General features: G+C 52.3%; 4 protein-coding genes across 4 annotated transcripts; 3 read left to right on the forward strand and 1 right to left on the reverse strand.

Moving 5' to 3' along the window:
- Positions 1-2,219: 2,219 nt before the first annotated feature.
- LAESUDRAFT_754116 (uncharacterized protein) lies at positions 2,220-4,364 on the forward strand (the record flags this gene model as incomplete). Its single annotated transcript, XM_040911848.1, has 5 exons — positions 2,220-2,306; positions 2,369-2,460; positions 2,517-3,267; positions 3,323-4,093; positions 4,149-4,364. 5 exons carry the CDS (start codon positions 2,220-2,222, stop codon positions 4,362-4,364), a joined length of 1,917 nt encoding a protein of 638 aa, XP_040770615.1.
- Positions 4,365-5,094: 730 nt separating this feature from the next.
- LAESUDRAFT_719424 (cytochrome b5) lies at positions 5,095-6,573 on the forward strand. The gene is made up of 6 exons (XM_040907624.1): positions 5,095-5,478; positions 5,536-5,794; positions 5,855-5,932; positions 5,990-6,060; positions 6,111-6,204; positions 6,264-6,573. Exons 1-6 carry the CDS (start codon positions 5,441-5,443, stop codon positions 6,468-6,470), a joined length of 747 nt encoding a protein of 248 aa, XP_040770616.1. The 5' UTR covers positions 5,095-5,440; the 3' UTR covers positions 6,471-6,573.
- A 62-nt stretch (positions 6,574-6,635) lies between these two features.
- LAESUDRAFT_690288 (uncharacterized protein) lies at positions 6,636-7,299 on the reverse strand (the record flags this gene model as incomplete). The annotated part of the gene is made up of 3 exons (XM_040906062.1): positions 6,636-6,717; positions 6,778-7,045; positions 7,108-7,299. 3 exons carry the CDS (start codon positions 7,297-7,299, stop codon positions 6,707-6,709), a joined length of 471 nt encoding a protein of 156 aa, XP_040770617.1. The 3' UTR covers positions 6,636-6,706.
- A 458-nt stretch (positions 7,300-7,757) lies between these two features.
- Positions 7,758-12,703, forward strand: LAESUDRAFT_719428 (uncharacterized protein). Its single transcript, XM_040907625.1, has 10 exons — positions 7,758-8,433; positions 8,497-10,545; positions 10,605-10,920; positions 10,969-11,174; positions 11,244-11,425; positions 11,487-11,649; positions 11,704-11,866; positions 11,918-12,122; positions 12,181-12,270; positions 12,339-12,703. Exons 1-10 carry the CDS (start codon positions 7,869-7,871, stop codon positions 12,531-12,533), a joined length of 4,134 nt encoding a protein of 1,377 aa, XP_040770618.1. The 5' UTR covers positions 7,758-7,868; the 3' UTR covers positions 12,534-12,703.
- Positions 12,704-12,870: the final 167 nt, after the last annotated feature.

The following is a 12,870-nucleotide window of genomic DNA, read 5'->3' on the forward strand; positions in this document are numbered from 1 at the left end:
ACGCAAGCCCGCTATAATGGGTCATGCGCCGTCGGAGAGAATTTCGGACATCAATACATCATGATGTCGGGGACGTTCATGCCTATAACGAGCATTAGCATGCGTCGGCGGGACCACAGTAGCTTCCGAGCCCGTGTGGAACTCGTGCTAAGTGCACAACGTGGTCATGATGATGAGATCCGGCTGCAATCGCTCGGGCGGAGCTGATACCGTTGGCGAGCGAAACCAGGTCGTCTCGACTTTTTTTCCTTCAGCGCTTGCGCATGACGGGGTCCCTCTGCTCATTTGATATGTGACTTCGTGATTATGTCCATTTGTCGGTTTTCTTTTATTATGTAATATTTTGATGGCTGGTGGCTGTGCCATTCCTTTTGTACTTTTATTTAAGTGAATGGGTATGAAAATTAAGAGTGCGGTAAGACATTGAAATAAATGTACAAAACGAACGGCATATGTACTATGTAGCCACCTACTGGCAACACTCACAAAGCATTGCATCCTTAGTGTCCTCATTCTATATCACCTCAGACAGAGACCCATTTCCATTTGCGACAGCGCTTTTTCGAGGTAAATTCAGTTTGATATTGTGAATTCATTGCCATAAAAGGGAATTTGTAACGTACTAAATCGGATTTTGACGGCATATTACAGGGTCAAAAACATCTTGGGGGGTGCATGCCGCAGTACTGCACAATGGCCATAGATCTGTCTCTCCAATTCTCTGTACTGTGATTTTTCATGCATCTTCATCATCTGCCTTGCTTGTGCTGCTGCCCTTTGTCTCATGTGTGACAGTGCATTATAATGCACCACATCCATTGGTTCATTTAGCTAGCCATCAATGTTTTAGATACTATGTACGCACTCAGCTAATTCCATAGTCCTCAATAAATAGTTTCCACCTCCCTGTCTTGCTCCTTTTTATCAAACTGATTATATTGGCCTGCACTCCCTTGCTGCCTAGCTACTCACTCAAATCTGAAATCTCATACTTCTTCACTCTCATATCTCATTCCTCACACAATCTGCCCATTACATTATTAAAATTCTGACTGTCAATATGTCATCTGGTGGACCGTGATGTGCACCAATGATAATTACATTCTCCATGGTCATGATGCTATAAGTTCAAGCCATTCCTACCAGACACTCAGCCACACCGGAAAGCCTGCCAGATTTGGATATTTAATTAAACTTCCGCACAGCATGCTCAGCAGAGAATTATGGGTAGTTGTGACATCCGCCAAGAATTGTGATGTCTGCCAAGATGAATTGGGCTCGGGCCGATTATCCATAATCGTCATGCCGCGTCATGCCGGACAAAAGACCCCAGGGGTAACCTACTCAGGCGCTGAAGGAAGAACTCAAGACGACCTGGTTTCGCTCGCCAACGGTAGCTGAACAACGCGAGTGAGGCACATTGCGCATCGTTACGTGACGCAGGCCGGCTGTGGCGCTCGCGTAGACCACGTTACATGCCTGCAGGCCGTCGCGGACACCGACAGTCGCGCTAGATGAGTATGCTGGCTCGTGGGGCGGGATTATGCCGTTTCAGATGCGGCATACATGTTTGAGGGACAACGTCAAGGCTGCCGGGTACGGATATGGTCATTCTTGGGTTTGGATGCTGCCCGACAAATTTGGCTTAGCCTGAAGGAAGTAATCCGTTCATGCGAGGTTCAACTGCGTTCGCCACCTGGTTTTGATCGATACCAGCGTCGGAGAGTGCGAGAGCCGTTCCGGGCTCGTCGGACGCAGATACGACAGACGTGCATAGCCCGCCGAAGGAAGAGGGGAAGGCGCCCCGCTGGGGCGATGATGGCGGGGAGCGGCTGAAGAACGCCTGGCAACCGGCTGGATGGTGGGCGAGGACGAGGTTCGAGCACGTTTTGTTGGCGGCGGCCCTGCGGAGGCGCTGGCTGCCTCACACGAACAATGCAGCCTGGCGACGCACGCAAATCGGCGATAAAATTATTTTGCCTGTAAGGCCCCGTGGTTACCGAAAACACAATATTCAGCACTGCCGTTCCTGTTTTAGGCGCACCGATAAGGGGAGATTTCGAAAGCTTGTTTTTGACCTTTCCCACGGCGTCCTCTCCAATCTTCTCTCGCGCTCCCCTGCCCAGCTTCTTATCCTCCGTTTCATTCCTCCTTCTACCACCTTTCCCCCCTCCCCCTCTCTTCTTCGTGGTTGTTTCTATTTCTTTTCTTGACCAACTATGCCCTCCGATGTGTCTTCGGCGGCGACTGCGTCGTCCTCGTCGCACATGATGAAGACCACAAAACGCGGCAGACCATTCCTCAAGGTTCGCATCTAATGCTACGGCGTGTATCACAATGCCAATCTTCTCACTGGATTGACCTTTAGGATACGCTCGACCTGTTCGCAACCCTCATCGTGTCTTTGGAGCTTTCATCGAACAAGCAGTTCTTTCGGACTTTCCATAATTCATTCACAACGTACGCGAATTCAATCTCACCTGCTCCCCTACACCTTGGAGCTGATCCTTCTTCAGTGACGATGCCGCAAAGAACCTCGCTTCGCTCAAGTTTTCCCAATCGAATCGTGGGCCTGACCCTCGAGAACCCTCACGGATAGTGACGACCACGACCACGACCACCTTTTCCATGACCCGCGAAATGGCCAAGGCCATGTGCCAGCAATTCATGGATGCGCGTCTCATTGAAAATGCCGCGGACCCTGGCTCCAACCTGTTCAAGGACCGGGGCGTCTACGTCCTCACTCCAAAGGGACTCCACGTGCTGGAGCGGTTCATGAGCAAGAATGGCATCAGCGGTGACCACCTCGCCAACGCGTTCGCAACGCAACCCATCTGCATGAAATTGCTGCATCTCGAGCGAAGATCCGTCGACGACGAGATTATTGTGTCGCATTCAGTGATCACTGCTCTCTTCCGTCGCTTCGTGGGTCGTCACCCCAACTATCCGCCGGAGAATTTGGATTCCATGGATGCCTTCCAAAAGTATCACGAGCGGTCGAAGGGGGTTGCGTTGATGGACATTACTGAACGGCCCATCGGGAGCAAGACATCGATGACTCACAAGTGTTGTTTCATGGCTGTGACGGCGTTGGAGTGGCTGTGTGACTTCACCTCAGTCATTGGGCGAGAAGAGGCGGCTGAGATGGCTGCGCAGTTTGTGCGCTTTGGGTTGATCCAGCTTGTCAGCGACAAGCGGAAGAACAATGATTCGGCCATCATCTTTACCGTGCGCGGTGCCTCAGGAGGTCAAAATTCTTCAATCGCGGTACGTATTCCTAGCGAGTCAAACTCCAAGTGGCTCATTTTGATTTATCTTCCAGCAAGTCGGCGAGTTCCGCTGTACGGCGAAGGCCATCTACAGGGTGACTGAGGAGGGTCGGCAGCTAGCTCGCTGGGACATGCCAGACGGGGCGCGGGGCTCACCGAATCCTTCTTCGTCAAACATGGCAGGCACGCGATCCTCCGATGACCATACGTCGGAAACACAAGCTGGGGATCCCAGCGCTCCTGGCGCTGATGTGAAGCTTCACCGCCGGATTTCTATGACCGAGAAGCTGAACGCAAGCCATGACGCGGACCAGAAGCAGAAGGAGAGCAATTCAGATCGCCTCAAGTACATCATCGAGGAGCCTCAACTGCGATCGTTGTTTCGTGATTTCCTGCGGAGCAATTTCTGCGAGGAAAATCTATCTTTCTATCTGGATGTCCAGGATTTGCGAAGGAAGTTCCACATCACTTCGAGCGCTATGGCTTCCACAGCTGCGGCGCGCCCTAGCCAAAAGGCTACGCCAGGTCAGGTCGCGATGGAGCGTCATCACGAGACCCTCATCCAGACAGCGTTCGTTATCTACAACACATATCTGGCTCCTTCGAGTCCGAATGAGCTCAACATTGACCACGGGCTGCGGAACGAGCTCTCCGTATGGCTCAATGAGGTCATCACGGGCTTGAGCGGCAAAGCCTTTCAAGGGCGGGTGGATATCGACCACGCGAATGCCTTCAATGCGACACAGCTGCAGGCCATGATCAAGCTGTATGAGCGCATCCAGATGCATGTGTTCCGGCTCATGGCCACGGATTCGGTTCCCAAAGTGAGTAACGATTTCACCTACTCGTAAAATGTGTAACTTATCACTTGCTCCGCAGTTCATCAAGACTCCAAAATTCTTGGCGTTGCGAATCAAGCTCGATGACGAGGACGATGGTCCTAACGGTGATTCTCCTGTGATGGCATCGAGCGGGTCGACACCATCAATGCCACCAGGGCTGAACGACGAGGAAATTGGTGGAGCCTACGTGACGATTTCTGCACGGGCAGCTGCGCAAGAGCGTGCACAGACCAGCGGCGAGCGATCATCATAATGAGCGGAGGGATATCCTCATTTTCCTCGCCAATGTATGCCCGATCGTCTCAAAATCTCCTATGCTTTATGTTACCCACCGCCGGTATGCCTCGTATGCTCTCACATGCCCTCTCACTATGTCCCACGGCCGGCGTCATGTCATCAAGTCATCAAGTCCTCGCTCACAATCTTGTTCGCACGCACAATTTCGTTCCATCGCATATTGCATCGGGCTCCCTGGAACCGTCTGCAGCTAATCTTCATCGACTTTGCTATCTAACTTCCTCGCATTTTCCTCTATCCTCAAAGACAGTTGTCTACGCTTGAGGATGGGTGTATACGCATCTCCCATCCGTACTTGTCTCCTTATAGTTGTACATCTAATACCTTACGAGCTCCCTTATTCACATCGCTAGGGGTTGTGACTTACTAATACGCCATCTCACTGTGTCTTTGGTAATGCAGAATCCTAATACTGCTTTTGTACCATCAGATGGCCGCCCGACGGTAGCTGTTTGTACGAATTCCAAAACCATCCGGTCAATACACTCGAGATTTACATCCGTGACCGTAACGATCATGATCGACCGTTCCGTCGAGCATCGTATTCGTCGAGCAGGTATGGCCGAAGGACTTACTCCCATTCCCAAGGGTGGTCGGAGCAAGGCGATTTTTAGGACACGTTGCATCACATGACGCGGGGCGCCTCCTCAAGTGGCAAGAAGATTGCTCTTGCCTTGCCATTGGAGGCATGCTGTTGCCAACAACGCTACGTCGAGCGCCAGCAGGCTGCAAGTTCTGGAGGGTCACAGACGACTTGGACATCATCTTGTAGGGTGTTGCGTAAACTGCACTCGAACACGCTCAGGTTTGCCCCGAATCAACTAACCCGTCGTTGGTATGTCTTGGGTTCTAAACCCCGAGGGTGATGGCGGTGGCCGTGCCGCACGGAAACGTCCCACTCAGGTGCCATCGGAAGGAGGCAACACCGCTTCTCGTGATACAGAGACAGATGATCCAGCCTCGGCTTGGACAGAGGCTCCGGTGGATGACGAGGGCGAAACAAAGGTGCCAGACCCAGTCGACCCCAGCAGAATGGTCTCCACCAAGGCAGCCAACCGTCCGTTCCTCGGGTGCGTCAAGCGGAGTTTGTTCTATTTTTCTGCTCAGAACCCTTGACCTGCGTGCAGCTACTCTGAATATCGCACAAAGCGCGAGCAGGAACACACTGCATGGCTGCGGCGCAAGAAGGAGCGAGACGAGAAGGTGGCGCGGGGGGAGGAAGTTGGAGCTGAGGAGCCCGATCCAACTGAGGAGCCAGAGGTCGGCTGTTTGGGGCTTCTCAAGTTCATCGTGTACGCGATCGTTTTCTTGCTGCTCGCGGGCAAGTTCTTCACTGGCAGCTACCTATGGGAGCACGAGCTGCCTAACATCAAGAAGCTGATCCCGGTACGCTTACGTCCAACAGGCTGCGCGTGGCTGTCTCAGCTTATCGGCGGTGTATTGCAGACGAATCAACGTCTGTATTCCGAGAGGATGCTGGCCACGTTCGATGGTACAAATCCCGAGAGACCGGTTTATCTAGCCGTACGTCTTATGAAGTGCATCCCTTTTTGCTCCGTCCACGGACCTTGTTATGAACAGATTGATGGCGATGTCTACGATGTCAGCGCAGGCCGCCGAACGTACGGTCCGGGAGGACCCTACCACATGCTGTACGTATTGCAACTTTCGAGTCGACCGTTGGTGCAAACTTTTCTTTCAGCGCCGGAAAAGACGCTGCCCGGGCGTACAGCACCGGCTGCTTCAGCACGCATCTAACGCATGACCTTCGGGGACTAAGCGAAAGCGAGTTGCAGGTATGGACGCCCATGCTGCGGTCCTGATATCGGACCGTTATGAAACATGGCTCCTGCAGGGCGTCGAGAACTGGAAGAAGTTCTATGCTGAACATAAGAAGTACGTCAAGATTGGGCGTGTATCTCATCCACCGATCGACCCTGCAAGCCCGGTACCGGAGCATTGCGATCCGAAGAAAGCGAAGGACTCTCGAACACCGGAGCAAGTGGAAAATATGAAAATTGCAGATAGCCGCAGGCATGGACAGGGGCATGCTGAATTATAATTTGAATTGTCTGTGTGATTGAGCGCTGTGAATTATCTAGGACAGACTATTGTATGTACTATATAGCGACAATCCTAAGTTAATACCGAGAATGAGTGATCAACATGATGCCTCGCTAAATGAAGATGAAGCGTAGGCTTTTGAGGTCGGCTTGCACTAGTCTGATAGTCTGTTCTCGAAACATAAAGTACTGTGTATGAAAGCCAGTTGTGGCTGTCCGACAGGTGTCCACTCGCCTACATGAGCCCTATGAGCCGGAGTTGTCAGTAACGCAAAGCGTGCAAAATCTGAGATGAAGATTGCTGACCTGCAACCGCCTTGGGTTTGGATAGCCAGTTTTTGAGGATTGGAAAATCTGCCATTGTAGCATGCATCATCGTGGAATAACTTTGGTCGCGATACTTTGCGATGATGATGTTGCCACACCATGCGTTCGCCTCGTTGAAAGTCTGGCCCTGGATCTCACGTATGCACTTGTTCACCGGAAACGGCATACCGTCCCGGGAGACAATCGGGTAGAAGAGGATGTATGGAGTCGAGAACTTTCTGCTCATGTGTTCGAGCTGTTCTACGACCTGGGAGACAGAAATAAATTCAATTGGAAGGTGATGTATGAACTGCGCTGAGTTCTATTCACCTGAAATCTCCAGGAACGAGGGCCGAGTCCTTCCGCGATGTACTCCATATACATTTCCGGGTGAGGTATTCTCCCGCAACGGTATGGCTCGGGTGGGTTGGAGATCGCCATCGTTAGAGGGCTGGTCATGAGCGCCACAAGATGCGGAGGCCGTTCGTCGGCAGGAAAGAGGATGGCATCGAAGGGAAGCATTGGGTCCATGTAGAATAGAAGAGAATGTAAGATAAAGAGAAAAACTATGTACAAGAGGGAGGCTGATTCGACGAGGAGACGTTCTGCACCTCCATCTGCGAGCAAGAATGGCTGAATATATACCTGGTAGCAGTGGAATCAGGGCAACGGTTCGTCCATTTCACCTTGGAGGGTTGCTCGCACAGCCCACTGCATGGTGATGTTAAAGGGTGGCGGGAGACGTTACTAGCGGCTAGTCATGATATGGAGATGCATGAGGAACGTCGGCACCAATATAAGACTCGAGGGCATTTATGAACGAGCGCATCGTAGCGAGCTCAGTGCGAGGTCTGGACGATTCCGCAAATGCCGCGCGCCCCGAATAGCGACTCAGAAAAAGGGAGAGTAAATCGCCCTGTTTTGAATTCATGACCGTGCCGGTCACGTGGCTGGCATTGTTGATTGATCTCGAATTGCCACATTCATCGTGGCCGGCGGTCGCAGCCACACTCTTTCTCGGTACTTCTTCATCAAACGCGACTTCATCTGACCCAGATTTCGAACACGCACCTCCTCCCATTTATGCCATCATGACCACCCCAAACGGCAACATACTCGTCGCATCTCAGCTGTCAGCACTTCTCCCGCCATCCCAGCCGATCCCCGTGCCCACGACAAAGCAGGATGTTGTCAAATTGCACGCGGAGAACCCTCCAAATTGTCCACGAGAACACGCAACCTTTGCCAAGCATTCCTACACGCCCATGACCGGCAACATCTTGCTACGCGTCACGCATGAATCGCGCGTCCTGGAAATCATCTCGTTGTCCTCGGACGCGCCGCCTCTGCGGTTCGAATTTCCTTCTCCCCTATTGCCCTATCCTTCGATCATGTTGCATGAATCTCAAGGAGTCCATCTTATTGCAGTTACCGCGACAGGTTCCCTGTACTGCATTGTGATCCCAGTGCACGCTGGTAAGATCTCGTGGCCACCCCAATCGACTGCCCACTGGTGCCATGAGTATCTCGTCCAGGGTATGGGTTGCGATACCGAGGGACTGGTACATGTGCAATCACCGGATTGCGTTATCGTCAGAACGCCAAATGGGTCCCTGCTACGCGTTGAGAGAAATCCTCTGGGAAACAGTATACAAGGTATGGACGTCTGTTTGTCCATCTACGGTGATCATTGATCCAGCTGACCACGTGGTCCTCTAGATTCCTGGACAGAGCAAACACTGCATGCGTACGCAGCAGCTCCAATTGCTTTCTTATTACCCAAAATAGCCACGCCGAACGAAGCAGATGAGATTACTTCAATCGCAAGCCTTCCACAGCCCACTGAGATCGACTATGTCTGGACACTATCACGAAACCGCACACTACGTCTGTGGACTGCGGCCAACGGTGTCATCGCGCACGTCGTGCTGCCTGCTATCGCTCATGAACAGGCCGTCGCTGTACAAGAGCGGGGGTCGGTTCCTCCCGCTGTGAGATACTCCGTCTTGCTCCCACCAGAACCACAAAATCTCCTTCGCGTCTTCTCAGTATCGGAGACGAATACAGTCTATGTTCTCGTCTTCATTCCCACCGAGATCTCGCCGTCTTCTGGTGGATTCTTCCAACTCTTCACCACTACCAACAAGGGCTTGCAAAAGCTTCACCTTCTTGAGGCACCAGAAGACAGCACACATTGCCATCTTCAAGACTTCACCATCGTGGACGGAAGAACCCTATATACTCTGTGGGACAGGCAGGGACAGTCAATGGTGCACCAGCTTGAACTCACTTTTGACGAATCTGCATCCAATCAGCCTGATTGGCGTACCATGATGTATCCAGCAGAAGTCGAGCTCACTCCGACCTATCTAGACGAACTGCTACTGTCGCCAGGCTCGCTATCGGAGAGATTCTTCGAGTCGATCATGAGGCCCGGAATGTTCTCCCCTTTGACTCTCAAAGTCGCCATCGATCGGTACACTAATGCATGTTTGTCCTTACCGTCACTTCCTCCATCGCAGCTCGTCGCGGTCTATTCCGACGTCAAAGAGCAGATTGCTGCGATCGTAGGTTGCACTGTCCAGGTGACTCGCGACCCGCACTCCGGGGCGCTGCAATGGGCAAAGTACTGGAATGCGTTGAAACGCGACTGGGAGGGTTTCATTGCGCGGTGTAGAGAGATAGAGCGTAGTGCTCGGTTGCCTTTAGCGATTGGGATGGGGAAGCAGAAGGATGGCCTAGTCATCATTGAGCGAGAGCGCGTCGCATCCACAGCTACCGAAGATGGAGCTTTGAAGTGCCAGAGGTTGCTTTCGGCCAAATCGCAGCTTGTGCCGGACGTGGTCGAGTTTGTGTGGGATTTGCGTTCGCGCCTTGGTTCGCGAGCGATGAATGCTCTGGAGGGCCGTCTGTCGGATATCTTGCACCAGGAAGTCTCATTTTCCTTCGCGGATATTATCAAAGATCAGGCGGCAATGATGGAGCTCCGCGCTTATGTCGATGGAGGTTTCGACGATTGGATTGCTGGTCGTCTGGAAAAAATCGCAGATGAAGACCTTCTCAGCGGCGTGCGCACCATCTTGGACATTGTTGGCAGCACTGGTCTGTCAGTCAAGGATGAAGAAATCAACGATGATTCTACAGACAGCCTCTCACAAACTCAATCACAAAATCCAAACTCGTCAGAATGGAAGAGGGCATTTGCAGCCTCATACTTGACTGCAACCGTCCACGCTAGGTACGAACTGTGCTCTGCCGTCATGGTTTTGCTCTTCTGGTTCGCACACAAATTGAATGAATGGCCCCCAACGCTACTCGCTGAAGCATTTGCTGTGCATCGTGGAACTTGCATGTTGCGCGACATCGCGTGGCAGCCTGTGAGCGAGATTGCATCTAGCGAAGATGACGTCGTCACTCAAATGAGCAACATGAACGTCTCGTCTGGGCGATCTGGAGTCAACCCGACGATGTCTCTTGTACAGCATCTCCTCATTTATTACGGCATAACGGAGGAGTTGCCGAAGGCGGCTTTCCAACTCCTAGATCAGACCGGTTTTCTACGAAACTACTCTCCAGCATTCGCGAACAAGCAAGAGGTGCGATTATGCGAGGATTTCCGCCGGCTTGGGTATCATGAAGTGGCAGGAGAGCTGCTGTCTTGGCTCCCCGGAACGCCTGCTGTCAAGTACGTGGAGGCTCGACTATGGCTGGACGAGAACCAATTCGACAATGCTGCGATAATCTTGGAAAGCCTCGCCGGGAGTTTCGGTGCGCTGTTTCTTTCCCTGCAGTTGTGATATCGATGCCAACTGACGGTTCCGGTATAGGGCCGGAGTCGCTCATGTCTAGTCAGGCCCTGTCAGATGCAGACGCCGAGCCGGACGACCAGGGGGCTCTCGGGGCTGTACTTCCCGGTGCACAAAATTTCAGAACAGAGTTTGATTTATACTTGCACGCTGCAGAGCTCTTCAGGGATGCCGATGCAACTGCGCATGAAGTGTCCTTCGCGAAGCTTGCAATCTCACATGCGCCGACCGGCGGCGACACGTCTGCATTGTGGCAGTCCCTCATCAGGGGTCTCACGGACCTAGGCCGACATGAGAACGCGTACATGGCTCTCGTGTCCACGCCTTATGACAAAGTGTAAGCCGGCCCCCTCTATTTGAAGTGCCCCTTACTGACTCCGAGCAGTAAACGGGAGTGTGTTAGTCAGCTGGTGTTCAAAATGTGCGAAGAAGATGCGATTGAGCGCTTATTGTCGTTTAACTTCGCCACCTTGGGCGACGAGGTCGAAGATGCTCTGTCGTTCAAGGCTCGAAATGCTGACCCTCGAGTGCGACCGTTCTATTCCCGTATTCTGTATACCTGGTACGTCTCGAGGGGAGATTACCGCAACGGTCAGCGCATCTCACTCTATGCCCAATGTGTTCTGCCCTGCTGACCCTTGATCACTTGACATGGCATAGCCTCGCTTGTAATGTATCAACGGGCACGAAAACTCGCGGTCCTGATTGAACAACACCACGCGTTTCGTGACCTTGCGGAACAGCAGCTTGAAGCATATATTATTGCCATGGAAGCTCTGGCCCTAGTCGATCGGAAAAACGCCTGGATTGTTATTCCCGTTACGGCAGAGACCGAGCATGAGGTTCGTGGGCCTTTTTCTGTCCGGTTTCCAGTCGAGCTATCGCTGATCGGGATACTTATAGCCCCGTAAAAGAAGGAGGCTATGCAAGCACATACCGGAAGATAAGTTTTCGTCTGGGAAGCGAGACGTCGAGATAGTGGAGCTGGCAGACATGCAATACGAGTGTGCCCTACTGACTGCACGACTCGAGTTGATCGGACTCGACCACACGTTGTCGAATGGAGGTTAGTCTTCGAAGCAGAATGACATTCGCGGAGCGCTAACGGTGCGGTGTCCAGTGTGGGTGTCTTCCCCCAGCGCGATCGTCATGAAATTTGCGCAAATGAACCGCCTTGACAAAGCGTTTACCATTGCTCGCGCGTTGGGTGTCGACATGTCCCGTCTTTTCGCTCATTTGACTACGCAGTGCCTGCATTTTTCACGCAAGCGTGATGCCATGATGTGACTTCTTTAATTAGCCTTCCAATCATCCGCTGACTCAACTTCTGGTAGGACGGAGGACGTCGGCGACTGGCTACTTACGGATAAAGTTTCCTCATGGTCCGGGACTATGGCGGATAGGGCATGGCGCTACCTGCGGCAGGCATTGGAACGCTATGACGGGTCGGACACAGACCATCGGTACTACAAGGAAGCGCTGGAAACTGTTTTGTCGTACGACGCATCGCCGCCGCCGTGGTTAACCCATCTACTCGAAGTCAGTCCTCTATCTCACTGCACGATACCTCATCTAACCGCAGTTGGCTATAAAACAGAACGAAGAGTCGGAGTATCTGCTGCGAACGTACATGCGCTACAACCGTCTGGAGTCTGCATTAGAGTACACTATATCGCTGTTCGAGAAGGTGAACCCTTCAACTAGTGTGGGATATGGTCCTGGAAGATTATGTCTGATCGCGTATAACGTTTGCAGAGTGATGCACGCCTTGCCCAGGACGAGCCAAGGAAGGCCTCGGCAACTTGGCTGCCGTATACCCTCATTGATCAAGTTCTTCTGGCAGCTCAGGAAGACACCTTGCCGCGCGTGCAGGAGCTTCAGAAGCGGCTGCGAGCACATATCGCAAACCATATCAAAATGGTAGAGAAGCTTAGACAAGCTAGTCAATGATGCATGCTGGGTCGCGAAGGGGGGTTGAGAACTGTTCAAACTTTGCACACTTTCGTCAACGGCACTTCTGATTGAGTTCACATGTTGCTGTATTGGCAATCCTCTGAACCTAGCAACTGTAATTTTGATGGCGGTTGATAATCAGATTGGCACTTTTTAGTCTCGAGAAAGTTGATGAACGGCGCGCCAATGATGCCTTGAGGACGAAGGCAGCATCAGGTTCTTCACACTTGGGCTTGGGCTCGAAATGATCGAGGCAGGACTGGGCAGCGGTAGAGCACGTGCCACTGACAGACCAGGCGCGTCGGTCAGGCCGGCCGTGGGAAACATGGAGTCG

The sequence above is a fragment of the Laetiporus sulphureus genome (genome assembly GCF_001632365.1).
Source record: "Laetiporus sulphureus 93-53 unplaced genomic scaffold LAESUscaffold_1, whole genome shotgun sequence".
NCBI classification, from domain to species: domain Eukaryota; kingdom Fungi; phylum Basidiomycota; class Agaricomycetes; order Polyporales; family Laetiporaceae; genus Laetiporus; species Laetiporus sulphureus.